The sequence below is a fragment of the Lithobates pipiens genome, unplaced genomic scaffold, assembly GCF_037356315.1.
Source record: "Lithobates pipiens isolate NorthernLeopardFrog02 unplaced genomic scaffold, aLitPip1_a1.2 Scaffold_7, whole genome shotgun sequence".
Classification (NCBI taxonomy): domain Eukaryota; kingdom Metazoa; phylum Chordata; class Amphibia; order Anura; family Ranidae; genus Lithobates; species Lithobates pipiens.
The window spans coordinates 5226311-5247848 of record NW_027507892.1 but is presented as its reverse complement, the minus strand read 5'-3'; the positions used below and the strand labels follow the sequence as shown (position 1 = coordinate 5247848).

General features: G+C 49.8%; 1 protein-coding gene across 1 annotated transcript; it reads left to right on the top strand.

The window, feature by feature from the left end:
• The first annotated feature begins 13925 nt into the window (after positions 1-13925).
• Positions 13926-21153, top strand: LOC143959321 (uncharacterized). The gene is made up of 3 exons (XM_077468008.1): positions 13926-14135; positions 17355-18271; positions 21136-21153. Exons 1-3 carry the CDS (start codon positions 14015-14017, stop codon positions 21151-21153), a joined length of 1056 nt encoding a protein of 351 aa, XP_077324134.1. The 5' UTR covers positions 13926-14014.
• Positions 21154-21538: the final 385 nt, after the last annotated feature.

The window sequence follows — 21538 nt, the reverse complement described above, 5'->3', positions numbered from 1 at the left end:
AAGAAGATTTAAACAAATTAATGGGGTGGGCAACTACATGGCAAATGAGGTTTAATGTAGAAACATGTAAAATAATTCATTTGGGTGTCAAAAATATGAATGCAATCTATACACTGGGGGGAGAACCTCTGGGGGAATCTAGGATGAAAAGGACCTGGGGGGTCCTAGTAGATGATAGGCTCAGTAATGGCATGCAATGCCAAGCTGCTGCTAACAAAGCAAACAGAATATTGGCATGCTTTAAAAAGGGGATTAACTCCAGAGATAAAGTGACAATTCTCCCGCTCTACAAGACTCTGGTCCGGCTGCACCTGGAGTATGCTGTCCAGTTCTGGGCACCAGTCCTCAGGAAGGATGTACTGGAAATGGAGCAAGTACAAAGAAGGGCAACAAAGCTAATAAAGGGTCTGGAGGATATTAGTTATGAGGAAAGGTTACCAGCACTGAACTTATTCTCTCTGGAGAAAAGACGCCTCAGAGGGGATATGATTTCAATTTATAAATACTATACTGGTGACCCCACAATAGGGATAAAACATTTTGTGGAAGGGAGTTTAATAAGACATGTAGCTATTCACTAAAATTAGAAGAAAAGAGGTTTAACCTTAAACTGCGTAGAGGTTTCTTTACTGTAAGAGAGGCAAGGATGTGGAATTCCCTTCCACAGGCGGTGGTCTCAGCGGGGAGCATTGATAGTTTCAAAAAACTATTAAATAAGCACCTGAACAACCACAACATACAGGGATATACAATGTAATACTGACATATAATCACACATATGGGTTGGACTTGATGGAATTGTGTCTTTTTTCAACCTCACCTACTATGTAACGCATCAGTTGTTAACGATGCTGTGGCTGGATTCCCGGCCCCGTTTTGTAACAACTAGCTTACACTTCGCCCTGATTGGGCAATGCTTTTCCCAATCAGAGTGCAAAATACACTGTGCATTGCTCAGTGCATTGCAGGGTGTTCCTCCGGGCGAATAACCTGCAAATTCGGGTGTTCAGCGAACGGCCAAACAGGCAAATGTTCGGGCCAAGCTCATGCTCGGGCCGAACCGTTTGCCCATCCATATTGCTGGTCTAACAGAGACTGGTAGCTACTTAAGAGGGATCGGAGCTGTATAGACCAAGGAGAAGGAATCAATTGGAGTTGAACAGGAGAAAGGAAAAAAATCCATTGGAGCTGTAAATAGGGAGGAAGTTGTGCCTGTTTTTGTTACTGTCAAGTTGGGCATCCCATAATTCCCATCCCCATCCAAGTTATTACCCCCCCTAATAAAACACAAAGCAATGCTCAAGGACTGTTCACTGTGTTTGGATGAAAGCTGAAGTTGTTGTTTGCCTGGCTGTACAGAAGTGGGGAACCCTGTCACCTGCAACTCCTACAGGGGAGTGCTACCTACAAGTGAATTATAATAAAAAGACAGATTTTATAACATTTCAATAGCTTACAAATCGGTAATTTTTTTTGTATTAACTGCTTTCCAACCAGCCGCCGTCATTATACTGCGGAAGCTCGGTTCCTTCCTGTGAATCGCAGTAGCCGTACATTAGTTCCTTTAAGAGCCATAGCACGCACGGCGGGGGACCCGATGCACATGACTAGCGACTGCAATATCTGCTGGCCACCTACGATCACAGGAAAGAGAATCAGAATGAGGATCTGTCAAAGTAAACAGACAGATTCCCGTTCTGACAGGGAAGTAGAGAGAGATCTGCTGTTCCTAGTGATTAGGAACAGCGATCTCTCTCCTCCTCTAGTCAGTCCCCTCACCCCACAGCCAGAAACACCTCCCAGGGAACACATTTAACCCCTTGATCGTCCCCTAGTGTTAACCACTTCCCTGCCAGTGACATTTACACAGTTATCAGTGCACTTTTATAGCACTGATCGTTGTATAAATGTCAATGCTTCCAAAAAAGTGTCAAAATTGTCCCATCTGTCAGCCACAATGTTGCAGTCCCGCTAAAAATCGCAGATCGCCGCCATTACTAGTAAAAAAAAAAAAAAAAGCCATAAATCTATGCCCTATTGTGTAGATGCTATAACATTTGCGCAAACTAATCAATATACGCTTTTTTTTTTACCAAAAATATATAGAAGAATACATATTGGCCTAAACTGATGAAGAAATTTGTTTTTTTTTAATTTTGTTTTGGATATTTATTATAGCAAAAATAAAAAATAAAAATTTCATTTAAAATCCTTGCTCTTTTTTTGTTTATAGCGCAAAAAATAAAATCTGCAGAGGTGATCAAATACCACCAAAAGAAAGTTCTATTTGTGGGGGAAAAAGAAAATACACTTTGTTTGGGTACACCGTCGCACAACTGCACAATTGTCAGTTAAAGCAACGCAGTGCTGGTCATTAAGGGGGGAAAATCTTCTGGCCTGTAATGCCTCATTTCCACTGAGTGGAACGGTTTGGGTCGGTACAGTTTGGAAGGGTTAGAATGGTCCGGCCTATTCAGGTGAGCGTTTCCACTGCAAGTTGGACCGCCAGGGACCATACGGGGTTTAGAGAAAATGCCTTTGACGTGAGCATTGAAGTTTTTTTATTGTCCGCCAATCAGTGGAAAGTATTGTGTGATGCCAATATTTCCATCCTAACCATACCGTACCATTTTCTATGGCCCCACATCTGAAGCAGGACCATGAATGGTGCGGTATGGTTCGGTTGTATGGGCTGCTTTCATAATGGAAGCACTCAAAATAGCGTACCGTACCGAATCACCAACCCGAACCGATCCGCTCAGTGGAAACGAGGCACAAGTGGTTAAAGTGGTTGTAAACCCTTACAACCAACTTTGACCTACAGGTAAGCCTAGATTAAGTCTTACCTGTAGGTCCAAGAAATATCTCCTAAACCTACACGGTTTAGGAGATATTTGCCGAAAGACAGAAACAGCTGTCTACGGCGAATGCGCCATAGACAGCGGCGCGCAGGCGCACTGAGCGCGCCGCTGTCAACGGTGATATGCCGCGAGTAGCGGATCCCGTGCGCATGCGCGGGAGTGACGTCATCACGGCTTCGCCGAATGACAGCGGCGGAGCAGCGAGACCCACTGAGAAGATGGATGCGCCGGACTACAGGGGACAGCGGTGACTTCGCTGACTCCTGTGTCAGGTAAGTGACACATAATGGACTACTATGCAATGTATAGTAGTCCATTATGCTTTACCTTTGCAGGGAATGAAAGAGGGGTTTACTTCCTCTTTAAAAAGTACATAGTTATATGAAAGGAGATTAACACCGTTACTTGAATTCCAATGTGTCCTTCTAATGTTCTATTGTTGGAGCTCATATCAATAACTGCATTTTTTTTTTATGACCACTGTTATGACATCAGCCTCCGCTCTTGTGTTACACTTTATCAGTGATCATCAGCAAAGACACATGCTAAAACTAGACCATTGATGCCAATTCCACCCGAGTGTGCTGAAAGATTGAGAAGGAATTGGAAACAACTGTCTGGAATATGAGTGATGTTTATTTTCTCTATGAATAGACAGAAATCTGAAATTTTGCATACTGAACAGTCCTGCGAGTTCATACAAATTTCCTGGAGAAGTTTTAAAGTGGCTTCCAAGGATTGTGATGTTTAAAGCCTTATTCTAGGTTTACTGAGTTTAAATAGTTCATTTGGACCAAGCTGGCCCAAAGAAGCTATATACTTTACAAAGAAATGTGCCTGTAGGTGTGGTGCGATGACAATAATTCACATAGATGGAAGCAATAAAGATCTTGTATTGAAGAATGCAATGACAGTTCACAATAGAACCTGGGGGAGGAGAAGCCGCCCAGCCGGGTACAACGGATATAAAAAGTCCCCTGTTAAAATGTCAGGTTTATGCGATTTAAAAAAAAAATGTGACCTATTAACTGTACAGCTCAACTGAAAAACCAACTGAAATCTTTTTTTTGGGGGGGAGTAAAAATAAAAAATAAAAAATAATGGGGTTGCATAAGTGTGCATAGCCGTGTATAACTGGGGATGTAGTTGTTTTCAGAGTTAAGCAATCATATTCAAACTCATGTTAAATAGGAGTCAGTACACACCCGCTATCATTTAAAGTGCCTCTGATTAACTCCAAATACAGTTCAGCTGTTCTAGTAGGTCTTTCCTGACATTTTCTTAGTCGCATCCTACAGCAAATGCCACAGTCCACAGAGAGCTTCCAAAGCATCAGAGGGATCTCACTGTTAAAAGGTATCAGTTAGCAGAAGGGTACACAAGAATTTCCAAGACATTAGATATACCATGGAACACAGTGAAGACAGTCATCATCAAGTGGAGAAAATATGGCACAACAGTGACGTTACCAAGAACTGGATGTCCCTCCAAAATTGGTGAAAAGACGAGAAGAAAACTGGTCAAGGAGGCGTCCAAGAGGCCAACAGCAACATTGAAGGAGCTACAGGAATATCTGGGAAGTACTGGCTGTGTGGTACATGTAACAACAATCTCCCGTATTCTTCATATGTCTGGGCTATGGGGTAGAGTGTCAAGACGTACGAAGAAAAATATCTAAGCACGGCTAAATTTTGCAAAAACACATCTGATGTCTCCCAAAAGCATGTGGAAAAATGTGTTATGTCTGATGAAACCAAGGTTGAACTTTTTGGCCATAATTCCAAAAGATATGTTTGGCGCCAGTGGCATCGCTAGGGGTGGCTTTTGGGGCTACAGCCCCAAATCTGGGCCCATAGCCCCAAATCTCTCAGAGACGGCCATGGCCTCTCTGCAGCTGGGCCGCGAGTGCGGCAGGCAGCACCAGAGAGCGGGCAGACAGCATGGGAGAGCCAGGCGGGCAAGAGAGCAGAGAGATTACATCATCTCTCACCGCCCGCCCTGCATCACCGCTGTTTCGCTCTCACTGTGCCGCTGCAGGCAGCAGAGAGATGACCTCATCTCTCACTGCCCGCCCCTCTCTCTGGTGACCCTGATGTACGGAACAACTCTCTGAGGTAAGGAGGGGCTCTCTGGGGACCCTGATGTAAGTGGGGGGCTCTCTGGGGACCCCGATGTAAGTGGGGGGCTCTCTGTGGACCCTGATGTAAGTGGGGGTGGCTCTCTGGGGACCCTGATGTAAGTAGGGGCTCTCTGGGAACCCTAATGTAAGTAGGGGCTCTCTGGGGACTCTGACGTAAGGACGGGCTCTCTGGGGACCCCTTTGTAAGGAAGGGCCTCTCTGGGGACCCTGTTGTAAGGGGGCTCTCTGGGGACCTTGATGTATGTGGGGGGGCTCTCTGGGGATCCTAAGGTAAGTGGAGGAGGCTCTCTAGGGACCCTGAAGTAAGTAGGGGCTCTCTGGGGACCCTGATGTAAGGAAGGGGCTCTCTGGGTTCCCTGATGTAAGGGGGAGGCTCTCTGGGGACACTGATGTAAGGGGGGCACTTTGGGGACCCTGATGTTAAGGGGGCTCTCTGGAGAACCTGATGCAAGTGGGGGGCTCTCTGGGGACCCTGATGTAAGGGGATGCCCTGGGGACCCTGATGTAAGTGGGGGAGGCTCTCTGGGGACCCTGATGTAAAGAAGGGGCTCTATGGGGACCCTGAGGTAAGGAAGAGGCTCTCTGGGTTCCCTGATAGTAAGAGGAGGCTCTCTGGGGACCCTGATGTAAGGGGGACTCTCTGATGACCCTGATATAAGGAAGGGGCTCTCTGGGGTACTTGATGTAAAGAGGGGCTCTCTGGGGACCCTGATGTAAGTGAGGGGTTCTCTGTGGACCCTGATGCAAGGGGGTCTCTCTGGGGACTCTGAGGTAAGGAGGGGCTCTCTGTGGACCTTGATGTAAGGAAGGGGCTCTCTGGGGACCCTGATGTAAGGAGGACTCTCTGGGGACTCTTAGGTGAGGTAAGGAGGGGCTCTCTGGGGACCTGGATGTAAGTGGAGGAGGCTCGCTTGGCACCCTGATGCAAGGGGGAGGCTCTCTGGGGACTCTGATGTAAGGAAGGGACTCTCTGGGGACCTTGATGTAGGAAGGGGCTCTCTGGGGACCCTGATGTAAGGAAGGGGCTCTCTGGGGACCTTATGTAAGGAAGGGGCTCTCAGGGGACCCTGATGTAAGGAAAGGGCTGTCTGCATTGCCGTCTTTTTGCATGGGCCCCCCCATGTTAAGTACTGTCTGACCAGTGGTGTAACGTGGGGGGTGTGAGGGGGGCTATGGCACCAGGCGAAACATTTGGGGGGACAAAATCCCACGCCTGGGTATGTGTCACCCTCATCTCCATCTTCCTAAATTTCATTTCCTGTGACCCCGCTCTCCGGCCACCATGTTAAGTCTCAGGCTGGCCCCTGGTGTCCTGTAATTGGGCGAAAGGGATCATGTGCGGTGGGCGGGGCTGGCCTGTTCTCAATCACGGGTGAGCAGGGCTGGCCCGAAGGCCGAAAGAGCTGTAGCCACTGTCTCCTCCTCATATCCTATATCATGCCCCCGTTGGGGAAGGCAGTCTGGCAGTGTGACAGGCGGTGGCGCAGAGGCAGAGCAGATGAAAGAAGATAAGGTACGTTTTGTTGTAGAGGGAGCAGCCAGAAAGTCAGTGGATAGTGTATTGCATAGTGCAGGGATGTTGCTAAGTCTACAAATGATCTGGGGCTAGAGCCCATAGCAGCAAAAAAAGCCAATGTGCTTGGGTGGGCATACACATGTATATAATATACGTGTGTGTGCATGTGTATATATATATATATGTGTGTGTACAGGAGGAGATGCAGAGGCTGCGGGCATGGTAAAGACCACCCCCTCCATCAGTACAGGCCCCCCTCAAGACAGTGTGACACATCCTGAGCTCTGAAGGGAGCATGCTGGGACCTGTAGTCCTTCACTTTTGGGGGCGCACATCCCCCAAAAGTTAAAGATTACAAGTCCCAGCATGAACCCCTCCTCTTTGTATGGGTCTCTCTGCAGTGCCCAGTTCCCTCATGAAACACATGATGCAGAGCAGGCTCAGACCTCACCTCAGAGCAGACAAGTGCTCTCAAGTCCTGAATTTCTTTTCCCTTCCATTCAAGCATGCCTGAGCCTGAGAAGATAGAGGAGGTGGGCAGAGCTAAACCACTAGGCATGGAGCTCCGCTCCGAATGCTTGGGCCTCAGGAACAGGTGATGTGACACCACTGGTTGCTAGACACCAGGCTGTTTTAGCAACCAGTGGCAGAACAACGTAAAACAGGCCGAGATATTGATTATCTGCATGTCGCCCATCTGTGAGTAAATCAGTGCTGGCTGTGGCAGCCTTTTTTGGGGCATCACATCGGCCTGGGGGGATATTTCCACCCTGGCCCAGTCTGCCTCTGATAGCACCGCTGCACCTAGTAAGCGATTCAGGGCTATGGGCCCCACTAGCCACTCCCTAGCGACGCCACTGGTGTAGTGTAGTGTATTGTGTGTAGTGGTCAGTGTGTAGTGTAGTGGTCAGTGTGTAGTGGTCAGTGTAGTGGCCAGTGTGTAGTGGTTGTTCTTAAATGTTCTTAATGTGGATCCAGTTGATGATTTGGTTAATGGTGATGAAAGTAGTGCTGATACTGTTAAGGATGTCAAGATGTGTGGTTCACAGACCTACCTGAACACTGGGGGGGACTTTCCCCACTTCAGGTAATGCTGGGGGAAGAGGATGAGGAAGTAGCCTCTACCCCTGCCCTGCCAGATTTGGGTGTTCCCCAGGGGGCATTTGCCACTTTGGCCCGTGCACGGGAACAGGTTGTAGCAGTAAATGGGGTTCCACAAGAGCCAGGTGCGAGTGAGCAGTGGCCACACTTCACAATATGTAATGAATTAATTTATCGGGTTACCAAAGTGAGAGGAAATGTGGTAGAACAATAATTGGTACCCCAACAGTATAGATGCAAGGTCCTGGACCTGGCCCATGATGATGTTTTAGGGGGACACCTGGGAGTTGAAAAGACGGAAGCACGGATCACGACCGGTTTTACTGGCCAGGCCTGAAAGAAGAGGTAAGGAGATACTGTACCTCTTGTCCCACCTGTCAGATGATCGCTCAGGTGACCCACTTCCGGAGCCCTTTGGTCCCTCTCCCCTTAATTGAGGTCCCATTCGAGAGGATAGCCATGGATATAGTGGGTCATTTGGTAAAGTCAACTCGGTCAATCCTGCATACTGGTGATCCTCGACTATGCCACCCTATATCCTGATGCGCTACCCCTGCGGAAAACCTCCTCATAAGTCCTCTGCTGAGTTTTTCCTTCAGTTTTACCAAAACCATATAATATGAGGTCAAACCTTAGGAGTTTCAATGTGTATGCAATCAGGCAGGCCCTTCTACTACATGGTTTTGGTAAACCTGAAGGAAAAACTCAGCAGAAAAACTGACAGTGTGTATGGGGCTTAAGGCTATTGCTCAGGAATTATTCCAGTTGTTTACATTGACTGGTTTTCCCAAGGAAATACTCAAGGACCAGGGCACCCCGTTTATGTCGAGGGTTATGGCCGATGTATGCCAGTTGTTCCGGATTAAACAGCTACGGTACAAAGGGATGGGAAAGGCTGGGACTGCCTGTTATCAGCTCTCCTGTTTGCTATCTGGGAAGTGGCCCAGGCCTCCACTGGGTGTTCACCCTTTGAGCTGGTATATGGGTGGAGACCTCATGGACTACTGGTCTTTGTTAAAGAGGAATGGGAAAGTGAACCTATTCAGCATAAGAGTGTTCTTAAATATGTCTCCCATATGCAGGAGAGGATCAGAACTGTGATGCCACTAGTCAAGGAACATTTGCAAAAAGCCCAGGAGGCTCAACGACAGGTCTATAATAGGACTGCTAAAATAAGGCACTTCCAAGTGGGGGATAGAATAGCGGTGTTGATTCCCACTGTGGAAAGTAAATTCTTGGCCAGATGGCAAGGCCCCTTTGAAGTTGTAGAAAAAGTGGGAGAGGTGAAACAGGCCACCAGTCAGGCAAGAGGAAACCATATCAGATATATCATGTAAACTTGTTAAAACACTGGACAGACAGTGAACCAGTGACCCCCCCTGGCTAGTGCAAGATTTGAGCCTCGGGTTGGGGTGGAGAGTGTCTAAGTAGCAAATACCCTGTCTAAAATCCAAAGTCAGCAGGCAAAGGAGTTCTTGCAGAGAAATAAAGAGAAATTTGCAGGGCTCACTAGTGTCATAGAGCATGATATTATTACGGAACCAGGAGTCAAAGTTTTTGTCCAGCCCTACCGCATCCCAGAGGCTCAAAGGAAGGCCATTTCAGAGGAAGTGAAGAAGATGTTAGACTTTGAGATGGTTGAAGAATCGCAGAGTGAGTGGTCGAGTCCAATTGTGTTGGTACCAAAAGCCCAACAGGACTCTGCAACTCTGCAGTGTTTTCCGGGAAACGTAATGAAGTTTCACGGTTTGATGCCTACCCCATGCCCCAGGTAGATGAGCTTATTGAGAGACTAGGTCCAGCCAGGTATATCACGACATTAGACCTTACCAATGGGTATTGGCAACTCCTGTTGACTAAGGTTGCTAGAGAGAAAACTGCTTTTTCTAACCTTTTCGGAACAAAAGAATGCCTTTTGTATTGCAAACTGCTCCAGCCACGTTCCAGCGAGCAATGGATAGGATTTTACAACCTCACTGGCAGTATGCCTCAGTGTACTTGGAAGACATAGTCATTTTTATCAGAGACTGGGAATCACACTTGCCCAAAGTCCAGGCAGTGCTGGACTCCTTTTGGAAGGAGGGATTTACAATAAACCCTGAAAAATGTGCTTTGGGAATGGAGGATGAGGGCTATATCGTGGGTAGAGGGGTGGTGAAACCTCAGGTCAGCAAGGTAGAGGCTATACAGAATTGACACCATCCCCTCACAAAAAAGCAGGTATGTGCATTCCTGGGATACTACAGGAGGTTTGTACCCAACCTTGCCACGTTGGCAGCTCCATTTACAGATCTGACTAAAGGTCAGAAATCGGTCAGAAATCGGTCATCATGGAGTGGAATGCAGATGCTGAGAAGACTTTTTTGGAGCTCCAGTTGGAACTGTGCCAACACCCTGTCCTGATAGCACCCAATTTTTCAAGAGTCTGATGCTTCCGATGTAGGATTGGGAGCAGTGTTGTCACAGGTTGTTTATTTCGAGGAGCACCTGGTAATCTTCCTCAGTATTAAGTTGAAACCAGCGGAGAAAAACTATGCTATAATTGAACGAGAGTGTCTAGCCATTAAGTGGGCTCTGGAATCCCTCAGATATTACCTCTTGGGGAGGAAGTTTAGGCTGATTTCTGACCATGCCCCTTTAACATGGATGAGACAAGGTAAAGGGACTAATGCCAGGGTTACTCAGTGGTTCCTGGCACTCCAGGAATTTAAATTTGTAGTGGAGCATAGGCCTGGGAGACTGCATCAAAATGCAGATGCCCTCTCCCGAGTCCATTGTTTTAGCTCCACTGTTGCTTCCACCTCCTTGGTGTTGGGCACGGGGGGTGGGGGGGAGATATGTACAGGACGCCGTGGCTGGGTCCTGAAAGGACGCTATGCTTCCCCTCTGTTTGGACTGTGGTTCCTTTAAGGGAACAAAAAGGGTTAACTCACCTGTCAGAGGAAGTGGGTTTAAAACAAGACAGGAAGTTGTAGGTGGGTGTAGAGGAGTGTAGAGGAAACGGTGGATGGTGGTTTTGTGTGCAGCGACAAAAGTGAATGGCAGTGTCCTGCCTGGAAGGACAGTTTAACTGTGATAGCAGTTCTGGACTCTGCAAGTCGGTGAGTAGGGATGAGCTTCGAGTCAAACTCATGTTTGACTCGAACATTTCCTGTTCGCCCGTTCGCCGAACAACGAACAATTTGGGGTGTTCGTGGCAAATTCGAAAACACCCTGTGAAAGTCTATGGGGGAAACCTAAAGTGCTAATGTTAAAGGCTTATATGCAAGTTATTGTCATAAAGAGTGTTTGGGGACCTGGGTCCTGCCCCAGGGGACATGTATCAATGCATTTTTTTTTTTTAAAACTGACCTTTTTTCGGGAGCAGTGATTTTAATAATGCTTAAAGGGAAACAATAAAAGTGAAATATTCCTTTAAATTTCATACCAAGGGGGTGTGTATAGTATGCCTGTAAAGTAGCTCTTGTTTCCCGGGCTTAGAACTGTCCCTGCACAAAGTGTAATTTCTGAAGGAAAAAAAGTCATTTAAAAGCACTCTGACGCAAGGGGAAACCCGGGCTTCCCCAGTGACGTGCAGGTGACCCCGCCCCCTCTGATGTAACGCAGGTTTCCATTACATCAGAGGGGGGCAGGGTTACCCGCATGTCAATGGGGAAGCCCAGGTTTCCCCTTGCGTCAGAGGGGGACGGGGTCACGTGATGGTGGCCCCCTCCTCAGCTAAGAGACCTATCAGGCTGCCGGGATTCCTGCGGTGTCTCCGGTGGAGACAGGATGCGCTGCGCTGACATCATCGTTGGATCCTGGACCTGGAAAGGAGAAGTCATGCATCGCCGGACCCCGGAGGGGAGACCACCCATCGCAGGATACCGAGAATGGATTACAACTGCTGGAATCTTTTTTTTTATCTTTAATAAAGGACTTATCCCAACTGTGTCTGTGTAGTTTTTTTTTTAATTTTTGACACTTTCTTTGTGACATGGTAGGGGTACAATGTACCCGTTACCATTTCAAACAGGGGGGGTGGGATCTGGGGGTCCCCTTGTTAAAGGGGGCTTACAGATTATGATAAGCCCCCCGTCCACAGACCCCCACAACCACCAGGCAAGGGTTGTGGGGATGAGGCCCTTGTCCCCATCAACATGGGGACATGGTGCTTTGAGGGGGTCTAGTATAGATTTTTGGGGGGAACTCCACGCCATTTTTTTAATTTGACACAGACCTGGACGGCCTGGTTACTGAATTTGGGGGGACCCCCATGCCTTTATTTATTTATTTTTTTAATCAATGATTTTCAATGACTGTTCTCTGTATTACTGGGAGCCGACAATTCATTATAGCCGCGAGTGCTTTTAAATGACTTTTTTGCATTGATACATGTCCCCTGGGGCAGGACCCGGGTCCCCAAACACTTTTTATGACAATAACTTGCATAAAAGCCTTTAAAATTAGCACTTTAGATTTTTCATGTTCGAGTCCCATAAACTTTAACGGTGTTCGGATGTTCGAAGAAAATGTATTGCCTGTTCGCATGTTCTGATGCAAACTGAACTGGGGGATGTTCGGCTATCCCTATCGGTGAGACTGAAATCTCTTTCTTTTGTTTTGCTGCTGGGAAGCTATTTAAGTTTAATAAACCTCCCTTTGACTGAAAAGCCCGTGTCCTGCGATCTAGCTGGTTCCCCGAACTTTACAACTAGCTCATTATGCCTTTGTCTTGCTGGTCTTTTTTTTTTATTTTTATTTTTTTTATGTGGGTTTACAACCACTTTAAGTACTGGTCCAAGCTTGCGAATAACTATGCGATAACTATGGCAATGGCCAGACCCCCCCTGTGATTGGTTTAAAAAATAGGTGGGAAGCTGGAGCAGGTATCAGCTATATTTTAGTCAGGAGTTGTTTCTGAAGTTGGCAGAAGGCATAGCAGAGGTGATGGAGCTCTTTGAGTCTTCTGGAATTTAAAGCAAAGCAGAAGAGGATGAGAAGATCTCAAGTGGTCCTTTTAAAGGAAAGAAGCTTTAAGGAGCACACATTGCTGGATCGATTCACGGATGCTGATACCCTACAGAAGTTCAGCTTATCCAAGCCACTTATCATGGAGCTTTATACCCCTCTCATAGGGTACCTTGAGCCCTCAACACAGAGAAGCCATGCCATACCAGCCATGACTCAATTGCTGGCTGTCTTACACTTTTTTGGAAAAGCATCACGGCAGATGCTTGCGATAACTCACCGCATGTTTGTATGCGATATTTAAGGCATAATTCAGAAAGATAACGCATTCAAGATTTTAGGGAGAGTTTCTTTGTGAATTGCACAGTTTTTTTTTGAACGTTGTGCATTATTTTACCGTATACTGAGATTTGGTAAAATATTGCTTAGTGAATTGTACGATGCATACAGTGTATCCGGAAAGTATTCACAGCGCTTCACTTTTTCCACATTGTTTTATGTTACAATCTTATTCCAAAATTGATTAAATTCATTCAGTCTTTTTGAGTATGTTGCTACAAGCTTGGCACACCTATATTTAGGCAGTTTCTCCCATTCTTCTTTGCAGGACCTCTCAAGCTCCATCAGGTTGGATGGGGTGCATCGGTGCACAGCCATTTTCAGATCTCTCCAGAGATGTTGGCAGAGTTCCTGCCACTGAAAAACCTCCCCAAAGCATGATGCTGCCACCACCATGCTTCACTGTAGGGATGGTATTGGCCAGGTGATGAGCGGTGCCTGGTTTCCTCCAGACATGGCGCTTGCCATTCAGGCCAAAGAGTTCAATATTTTTTTCATCAGCCTGGAGAATTTTGTGACCTTCTGGCAAAATCCAGACGGGCTGTCATGTGTCTTTTATTAAGGAGTGGCTTTCGTCTGGCCACTCTACCATAAAGGCCTGATTGGTGGGGTGCTGCAGAGATGGTTGTTCTTCTGGAAGGTTCTCCTCTCTCCACAGAGAAACACTGGAGCTCTGTTAAAGTGACTTCATGGCTTGTTTTGTGCTTTGACATGCATTGTTGACTGTGGGACCTTATATAGACAGATGTGTGCCTTTCCAAATCATGTCATGGCAAGGGCTGTGAATACTTATGTGCATGTCGTTTTTTTTTTTTTTTTTTGCTTTTTATTTTCCATAAATGTGCAAACATTTCAAACAAACGTCTTTCATGTTGTCATTAAGAGAAGCACGGATTATGAATGCAATGATATAAGGAGTGCTGGACATGACAGTGTGGATGAGGGACACAGAGGGTTAAGCTTTATGGGTGGAGTTCAGGAAAAGGTTTGCAGGAAACAAGTTCAGTGTAGGGGAGGGGTCACATAAAAGGGAGAGGTGTGGCTTTAAGGAATCATTCGGAGCCCAGTGTGACACAGAGGAGGCAGTTTTTTCGCTGCTCCTCTGCTATGGCGGACCTCGAGGGACTCTTCGCGCGGCTGCGACGGGCGGCGGAGGTGCACGGTGCGGACTGGCTGCGGGACCGTGTGGGTGACCTGGCGGACGGCGATGTGGACGGCGGCGGGACAGGTGAGGTTCCACTGCGCGCGCGGAGGTCTCGGCCTCCGGCGCGTTTTTCTCCTGGGCCTACTCCTCGGCCGCCTCGTGACTCCCGGAGCCCGGGGGTGGACCGATCGGTCCCCCCGGCAAAACGGCAGGTTCTCGGTTCCCCCCGGTCCGGGCGGTCGTTGCGCCGCCGACCGGAGGGGGGCGGGGCTTCGCGGCCGCATGGAAATGGCGCCGGGACCGCACGGGGCCCGGTGGAGGTGGGGGGGAGTGTGGATGGCTCTGGGTCGGCAGGCCAAGGGGGGGTGCACGTGGCGGGGGATCTGCGGCATGCTGGGTCTGGGGCCAGCATCCGCGCGGTGGGGGGGAAGGGGGCGCTCCGGGGGGGTCACATGCTGGAAGGGGGGGAGGGTGGGTCGCAGAAGGCTGCCAAGGTGCCTGGCAGGGCTGGTTTTAGACGCCGGCATGCCGGGGGCGGCGGGGGGAGGAGGACATTGCCTGCAGTCCCGGATCGCAGGGACCGGATGGACCGCGCGGAGCACAGGGGGATGGCCGCGTCCCCGGTGCGCGCTGGAGAGGTCGGTTCGGAGAGCGAGCTGTCCCAGGAGGAGGAGGGGTCCTTTTCTGCACCTGGACTGGTAACGGTCGCCGAGGCCCCTGGGGGCCCGGGTAAGTTGCGGGAGTCTACATTGCTGGCAGATGCCTTGCGGGATCTGATGGGGGTGGCGCAGGGGGGTGCGGTGCCCACGGGATCCCGGGACGTATTGGGGGGGGTTGCGGCAGGTTCAGCGCAGGGGGCGGGGCCTGTGGCCCCGGGGGGGCCGTCAGGTCAGTTGCAGGAGCTGTTGGGGGGGCTGCAGGCCCTGGTTGGTAAGTTTGCTGGGGGCTCCGGGTCGCCTCAGGTGGCCCCCTGGATGGGTAATGTGGGGGGGGCCGGGGGGGCGGAGGTCATTCCTGCGCGGGATTCACCGCCTGCTGCGGTGTCGGGGAGCATGGATGCGGGGGCCGTGGGCTCGGGGGTCCCCCCGGTGCCCGCGGACCCGGGGGCGCGGTCTGACCTGGTTAGGATCGCGGATGCTGCCCGGTGCGAAGTCTATGTTTGTTTCGAAGGCCCATTGGGGGCGCATTTGAAGCAGGAGGTGCGGGACAAGATCGGCAAGGGTGAGTATGTGGAGATTTTCTCTTTGCTCCCCCTCGAGAAATTTAATTTGGACAGGGTTAAGCCGGACAGTTCCAAGAAGGACGACGAGGAAAAACGTAGGTATCGGCTGATCCCGCGCACATTTGCAAATTGGCTTCAGGCGTTCGCTATCTTGGCTAGCGTGATAGGGGAAAAGAACCCCGAGCATTGCTCGGCGTTATTTTGTTACCTGGACGCGATTGGGGAGGCTCACCGAGTGTATGGAGGGCTGGCTTGGCTGCGCTATGATGAGCAGTTTCGTCAGCGTAAGGCAGTGCGGGCTGACCTGCGGTGGGATCACAAGGACATAAGCCTCTGGATGAGGCTTATGTCTGCTCCGCGGGCGCCCACTCCGTTTCTTCAGGGGGGGGCCGGGAGTGCGTCTTCCTCGGGACTGCCGGCCGGAAAGAAGTGGGGGGTGTGCTGGCCCTTCAATGAAGGGGCTTGTAAATTCGGAGGCGCGTGCCGCTTCAAGCACGAGTGCTCTGGGTGCGGCGGCACCCACCCCCTGTCCCGCTGTTTCAAAAAGGGTCAGCGGGCCGGTGCCGCCGGTCAAAAAAGGGATGACGCCGGTGAACCTGGGAAGGATGCTTCCTTTCCTAAATAGGTATCCGGATGGTGCGGCGGCGCGGGGGTTAATTCTGGGTTTTCGGGACGGTTTTAGGATTCCCTGTTCTTTGGGAGGGGTGCCGCCGTTGGCCAGGAATTTGCGTTCGGCTTTAGATCACCCGGGGGTGGTGGATGATAAATTGGGTAAAGAGGTGGCGCTGGGCCGGATGGGTGGTCCTTTCGAAGTGCAGCCGTGGGGGGACCTGGTGGTCTCCCCGTTGGGTGTAGTTCCTAAGAAGGAGCCGGGGAAGTTTCGCTTGATTCATCACCTGTCTTTTCCAAAAGGGGGGTCGGTCAATGATTTCATTGACCCGGAGGCGTGTACGGTTTCCTACACGTCTTTTGACGCGGCGGTACGGTGGGTCAGGCGGTATGGTCGTGGGGCTCTCATGGCCAAGGCGGATGTGGAATCGGCGTTTCGCCTTCTGCCGGTCCACCCGGACAGCTTCCGGCTGTTGGGATGCCATTGGCGGGGCAAGTTTTATGTGGACTTGTGCCTGCCCATGGGTTGTTCCATTTCATGCGCCTATTTTGAAGCTTTTAGTTCATTCTTGGAATGGGTGGTGAGAGATGTTTCGGGCCTGGAGTCGGTCATCCACTATTTGGATGATTTTCTGTGCGTGGGCCCGCCTGCCTCCAATGTGTGTGCGATTCTTCTGTCCACGTTGCAGCACATTGCGGGCAGGTTCGGGGTGCCGTTGGCGGGGGATAAGACGGAGGGCCCGGTGACGGAATTGAGTTTTCTGGGAATCGGGATTGATTCTGTGGCAATGGAGTGTCGATTGCCAGAGAATAAATTACGGGATCTGCAGGCGGAGTTGGCAGGCATGCAGGGCCGGCCGAAGGTTCAGCTTCGGGCCCTGCAGTCCCTGTTGGGCAAGCTGAATTTCGCTTGCCGGATCATCCCTATGGGCCGGGTGTTCTGCCGACGGCTGTCGGGGGCCACTGCCGGGGTAACCGCCCCTACCCACTTCGTGCGTTTGCGAAGGGAACACCGGGAGGACCTGCGGGCTTGGCATGAATTTTTGGAGTCGTATAATGGGCGGGCTATGTGGATGTCGGGGCCAGTGAGCAACTTCGATGTGGAGTTGGTTACTGACGCGGCTGGCTCAACGGGTTATGGGGCATTTTTCCGGGGTCGGTGGAGTGCGGAACCTTGGCCACGCTCATGGGAGGTTGCGGGGTTGTTGGGCAATTTGGTTTTGCTAGAATTGTTCCCGATAGTGGTGGCATTGGAGTTATGGGGGGCGGAGTTTCGTAATTTGAAGTTGCGCATCAATTGCGATAACATGGGGGTGGTCCAGGTCCTCAATCGGATGACTGCTTCTTCCCCCCCGGTCATCCGGCTGCTGCGACACCTGGTCTTTCGATGTTTGCGGCTCAATGTTTACGTTTATGCTGTGCACATACCTGGGGTGGAGAATTCTTTGGCTGACTCGCTCTCTCGTTTTCAGTGGGACAAGTTCCGGCAGCTGGCGCCGGGAGCGGAGGAGTCGGGGGCGCCATGCCCCGGGTGGATGTGGGAACTTCCCTTGGAATCGCCGCAGGTTGGTTAAAAAGGTCGTTGAGTGAGGCTACATGGTCCGCTTATTCTAGAGTGTGGGCGGAATGGTGGGCGTTCCTGCGGGAGGTTGGAGTGGCTGGTCGGGGCTCCGACCGGCGCTGGGTGGTATTGTACTGGGTTGCCCGGAACATTGAGACGGGCCTGTCTCCCGCATCTATTGAGCGGAAGCTGGCGGGGTTGGCCTTTTTGTTCAAACTGTGGGGGGAGCCGGACGGGACGAAGGATTTTTGGGTGAGGCAAACGTTGAAGGGGTACAGGAGGGATTGGAAGGGTAGGGATGCGCGCCGGCCGGTGTCATTTGACAATCTGGTGGCAATTTGTTCTCGGCTGGTGGACGTTTGCTCGTCTGCTTACGAGACCGTCCTGTTTACGGCAGCGTTTTCGCTGGCGTTTTATGGGGCTTTTAGGATTGGGGAGTTGGTGTGTCGCTCAAAACGGGTGGCTGGGGGTCTGTTGGATCAGGACGTGCAGGTGGTTGCGGATCGGGTGAGTATACGGTTGCGTAGGTCTAAGACTGATCAACGGGGCAAGGGAGTGGCGATTACGCTGCTCGCCCTGCCGGGCTCGGTAGTGTGCCCGGTGGCGGCGGTACGGGCTTTCCGGGCGGTGCGGCCTGGGAGGGCGGGCCCCTTTTTGGTGCACGAGGAGGGCTCTTTTCTATCCCGTTTTCAGTTTGTGTCGGTCTTTCGGCAATGCCTGAGGGCGGTGGGTTTGGATGAGCGGGACTACGCGTCCCACTCTTTCGGATTGGGGCGGCCACGGAGGCGGCTCGATGTGGGCTGGAGGAGGAGGTGGTTCGCCGGATTGGTAGATGGGAGTCCCGGAGGTTCCGGTCCTATGTCCGGCCGCAGTTGCTACTGGGGTAAGGATGGTGCGGCTGGGGGTTGTTTGCTGTGGGATTTATGGGGGGGAGGACTGTGCTTGTAACATTCCTTTGGTTGTTGTGTTATTTCTCTTGTTTTCATTCCAGATGGAGGTTCTCAACGCCTCGTTTGGATCCTGGGGCATTCGTACGTCTGCTGGGGGGCCAGGAGAGGTGATTCTCTACCAGCAGGCAGGCAATTAGGTATCCCCAGGGAGGTAGCTAGGGTGATGTGGTTGGGTTTCCCGGGCATGAGGTGGGAGCGTGTCATGAGGGAGGTGGAGCGTTTCGCTTTGAGGGATAGGCCCCCGGATGTGCTGGTCGTTCATGCGGGGGGCAATGACCTGGGAGTTCGAAAAGTGAAGGACATTTTGGCGGATATCAAGGCTGATGTGTTGCGCATGCGAGTCCTTTTCCCGGGCACCATTTTGGTGTGGTCAGACATTGTGGCCAGAACGGTGTGGCGGGGGGCCAGGTCTTTAGCCAGCCTTGAGAAAACCAGGATTAGGGTTAATAAGGTTGTTGGGCGGTTTGTAGTGCAGAACGGGGGCATTGTGGTAAGACACAGGGAATTGGAGGTGAATGTAGGGCTTTATCTTAGGCGGGATGGCGTTCATCTATCGGATGTGGGGATTGACCTCTGGTCCTTTGGCTTACAGGAGGGCATACAGAAAGCTCTTCGGGTGTGGGGCGGCCCTCAAGGTTGAGGGGGTCACCCTTTCGGGCTGTGGCGGTGTGTTTTCTGGTGGTTTCTGACGGTAGACAGGTACTCAGAAGGGATCTGAGGGTGTGGGGGGCTCATCTAACGATCGGCCCCTCTGGGTATTCCTGAACGTTGGAGGGAATACGGTTATGTTCACTGGCGGAAGTTGTCTCCGACCGGTCACAGGTGGAGGCCTTTGGGAAGTTGGTCAGGTGTACCGCAGTGATTGGGTATTGGCTTAAGTGTGGTCACCGTCAGAGATCACCAGAATGGGCAGTTAATGTTAATTTAAATGTGGTTTAATGTTAATAAAGTTATTTATATTTATATATTTATATATATATTTATATATTTATATATTTTCATATTTACAAGTTATTGGAGTAATTTTGAGTTATGTTTAATAAAGGCTGTTGTGGCCAGTTTACTCCAACCTATGGTGTGGTCTCGTTTCTAATAGATAAGGAATAGTATAAGGGGAACATTCAGACTACACTAGTCAAGAGAAGCACGGATTATGAATGCAATGATATAAGGAGTGCTGGACATGACAGTGTGGATGAGGGACACAGAGGGTTAAGCTTTATGGGTGGAGTTCAGGAAAAGGTTTGCAGGAAACAAGTTCAGTGTAGGGGAGGGGTCACATAAAAGGGAGAGGTGTGGCTTTAAGGAATCATTCGGAGCCCAGTGTGACACAGAGGAGGCAGTTTTCCCACCCTCCCGCCCTATTGTTATGTGTTTGTTTTGTGGTGTTTTGTTGCTGGTCTTTTTCTTCTTTTGCAGGTTTCATCGGTTGTCACGGCAGCTGAAAGTTTTTCGTGTTGGCGGTGTGTTTTCTGGTGGTTTCTGACGGTAGACAGGTACTCAGAAGGGATCTGAGGGTGTGGGGGGCTCATCTAACGATCGGCCCCTCTGGGTATTCCTGAACGTTGGAGGGAATACGGTTATGTTCACTGGCGGAAGTTGTCTCCGACCGGTCACAGGTGGAGGCCTTTGGGAAGTTGGTCAGGTGTACCGCAGTGATTGGGTATTGGCTTAAGTGTGGTCACCGTCAGAGATCACCAGAATGGGCAGTTAATGTTAATTTAAATGTGGTTTAATGTTAATAAAGTTATTTATATTTATATATTTATATATATATTTATATATTTATATATTTTCATATTTACAAGTTATTGGAGTAATTTTGAGTTATGTTTAATAAAGGCTGTTGTGGCCAGTTTACTCCAACCTATGGTGTGGTCTCGTTTCTAATAGATAAGGAATAGTATAAGGGGAACATTCAGACTACACTAGTCATGGAGTATTGTTTGTAGAGTTTAAAAAAGTGCTCGGAATACTTTCCAAATGCACTGTACTAGCATATTATAACTGCCTTTCAGGTAAAAAAAATTGTCAGCGGTTTACTTTGCTATCACTTAAAATCTTCTTTATCCTATTGGCCAGTTGATGAGTGGTGCCTGGTTTCCCCCAGACATGATGCTTACCATTCAGGCCAAAGAGTTCAATCTTCGTTTCATAAGACCAGAGAATTTTGTTTCTCCTGGTCTGAGAGTCCTTCAGATGCCTTTTGGCAAACTATAGGTGGGCTGTCATGTGCCTTTTACTGAGGAGTGCCTTCCATCTGGCCACTGTACCATACATACCTGATTGGTGGAGTGCTGCAGATATGGTTGTTCTTCTGGAAGGCTCTCCTCTCTCCATAGAGAAATACTGGAGCGCTGTCCATCAGGTTCTTGGTCACCTCCCTGACAAAGGCTCTTCTCCACCAATCGATCAGTTTGGCCGGGCGGGCCAATCTAGGAAGAGTCCTGGTGGTTCCAAACTTTTTCCATTAAAGGATGATGGAGGCCACTGTGCTCATTGGGACCTTCAAAGTTATAGAAATATTTCTATACCCTTCCCCAGATCTGTGCCTCCATACAATCCTGTCTCGGAGGTCTACCGACAATTCCTTGGACTCCATGGCTTGGTTTGTGCTCTGACATGCACTGTTAGCTGTGGGACCTTCTATATACAGTGTTGTGGAAAATTTTCTGAAGATGTATTGGATGTATTTTAATATGTATTGTCATAAGAGTCCCCCCAGTTTTTGTTCTCCCCCAGCCTGCTCTAAAGAGCTGACTGGGGCAGACTGATGCTGGTTGAGATCCATTAGGTAGTGGAAAACTTCCTGGGATTGGAGAGAGGTGTTTGCAGAGTGGGGGTATGTCTGCCTGTGAAAGGGACCCTGTACATTGCACAGACGATCGTCTGAGGGGATATGCTTGCTCTGCAAGGATCGGTTATGGGCCGATGTACGCTCATTGTCTCTGCTGTGTCTGATCAGCACATGTCGAGATTCGCAGCGTGCACCTGCAGATAACCTTCCATCCACAAGGAAGGGTAACATAATCCAGGTATGCATTGTTCTCTGGAACAATGTATATTAAGGATTCCTATCAATGGAATTGTAGTCATCATTCATTGGTTATTGTATAAATTAATTTATTCTGTGTCATGTCTTTAT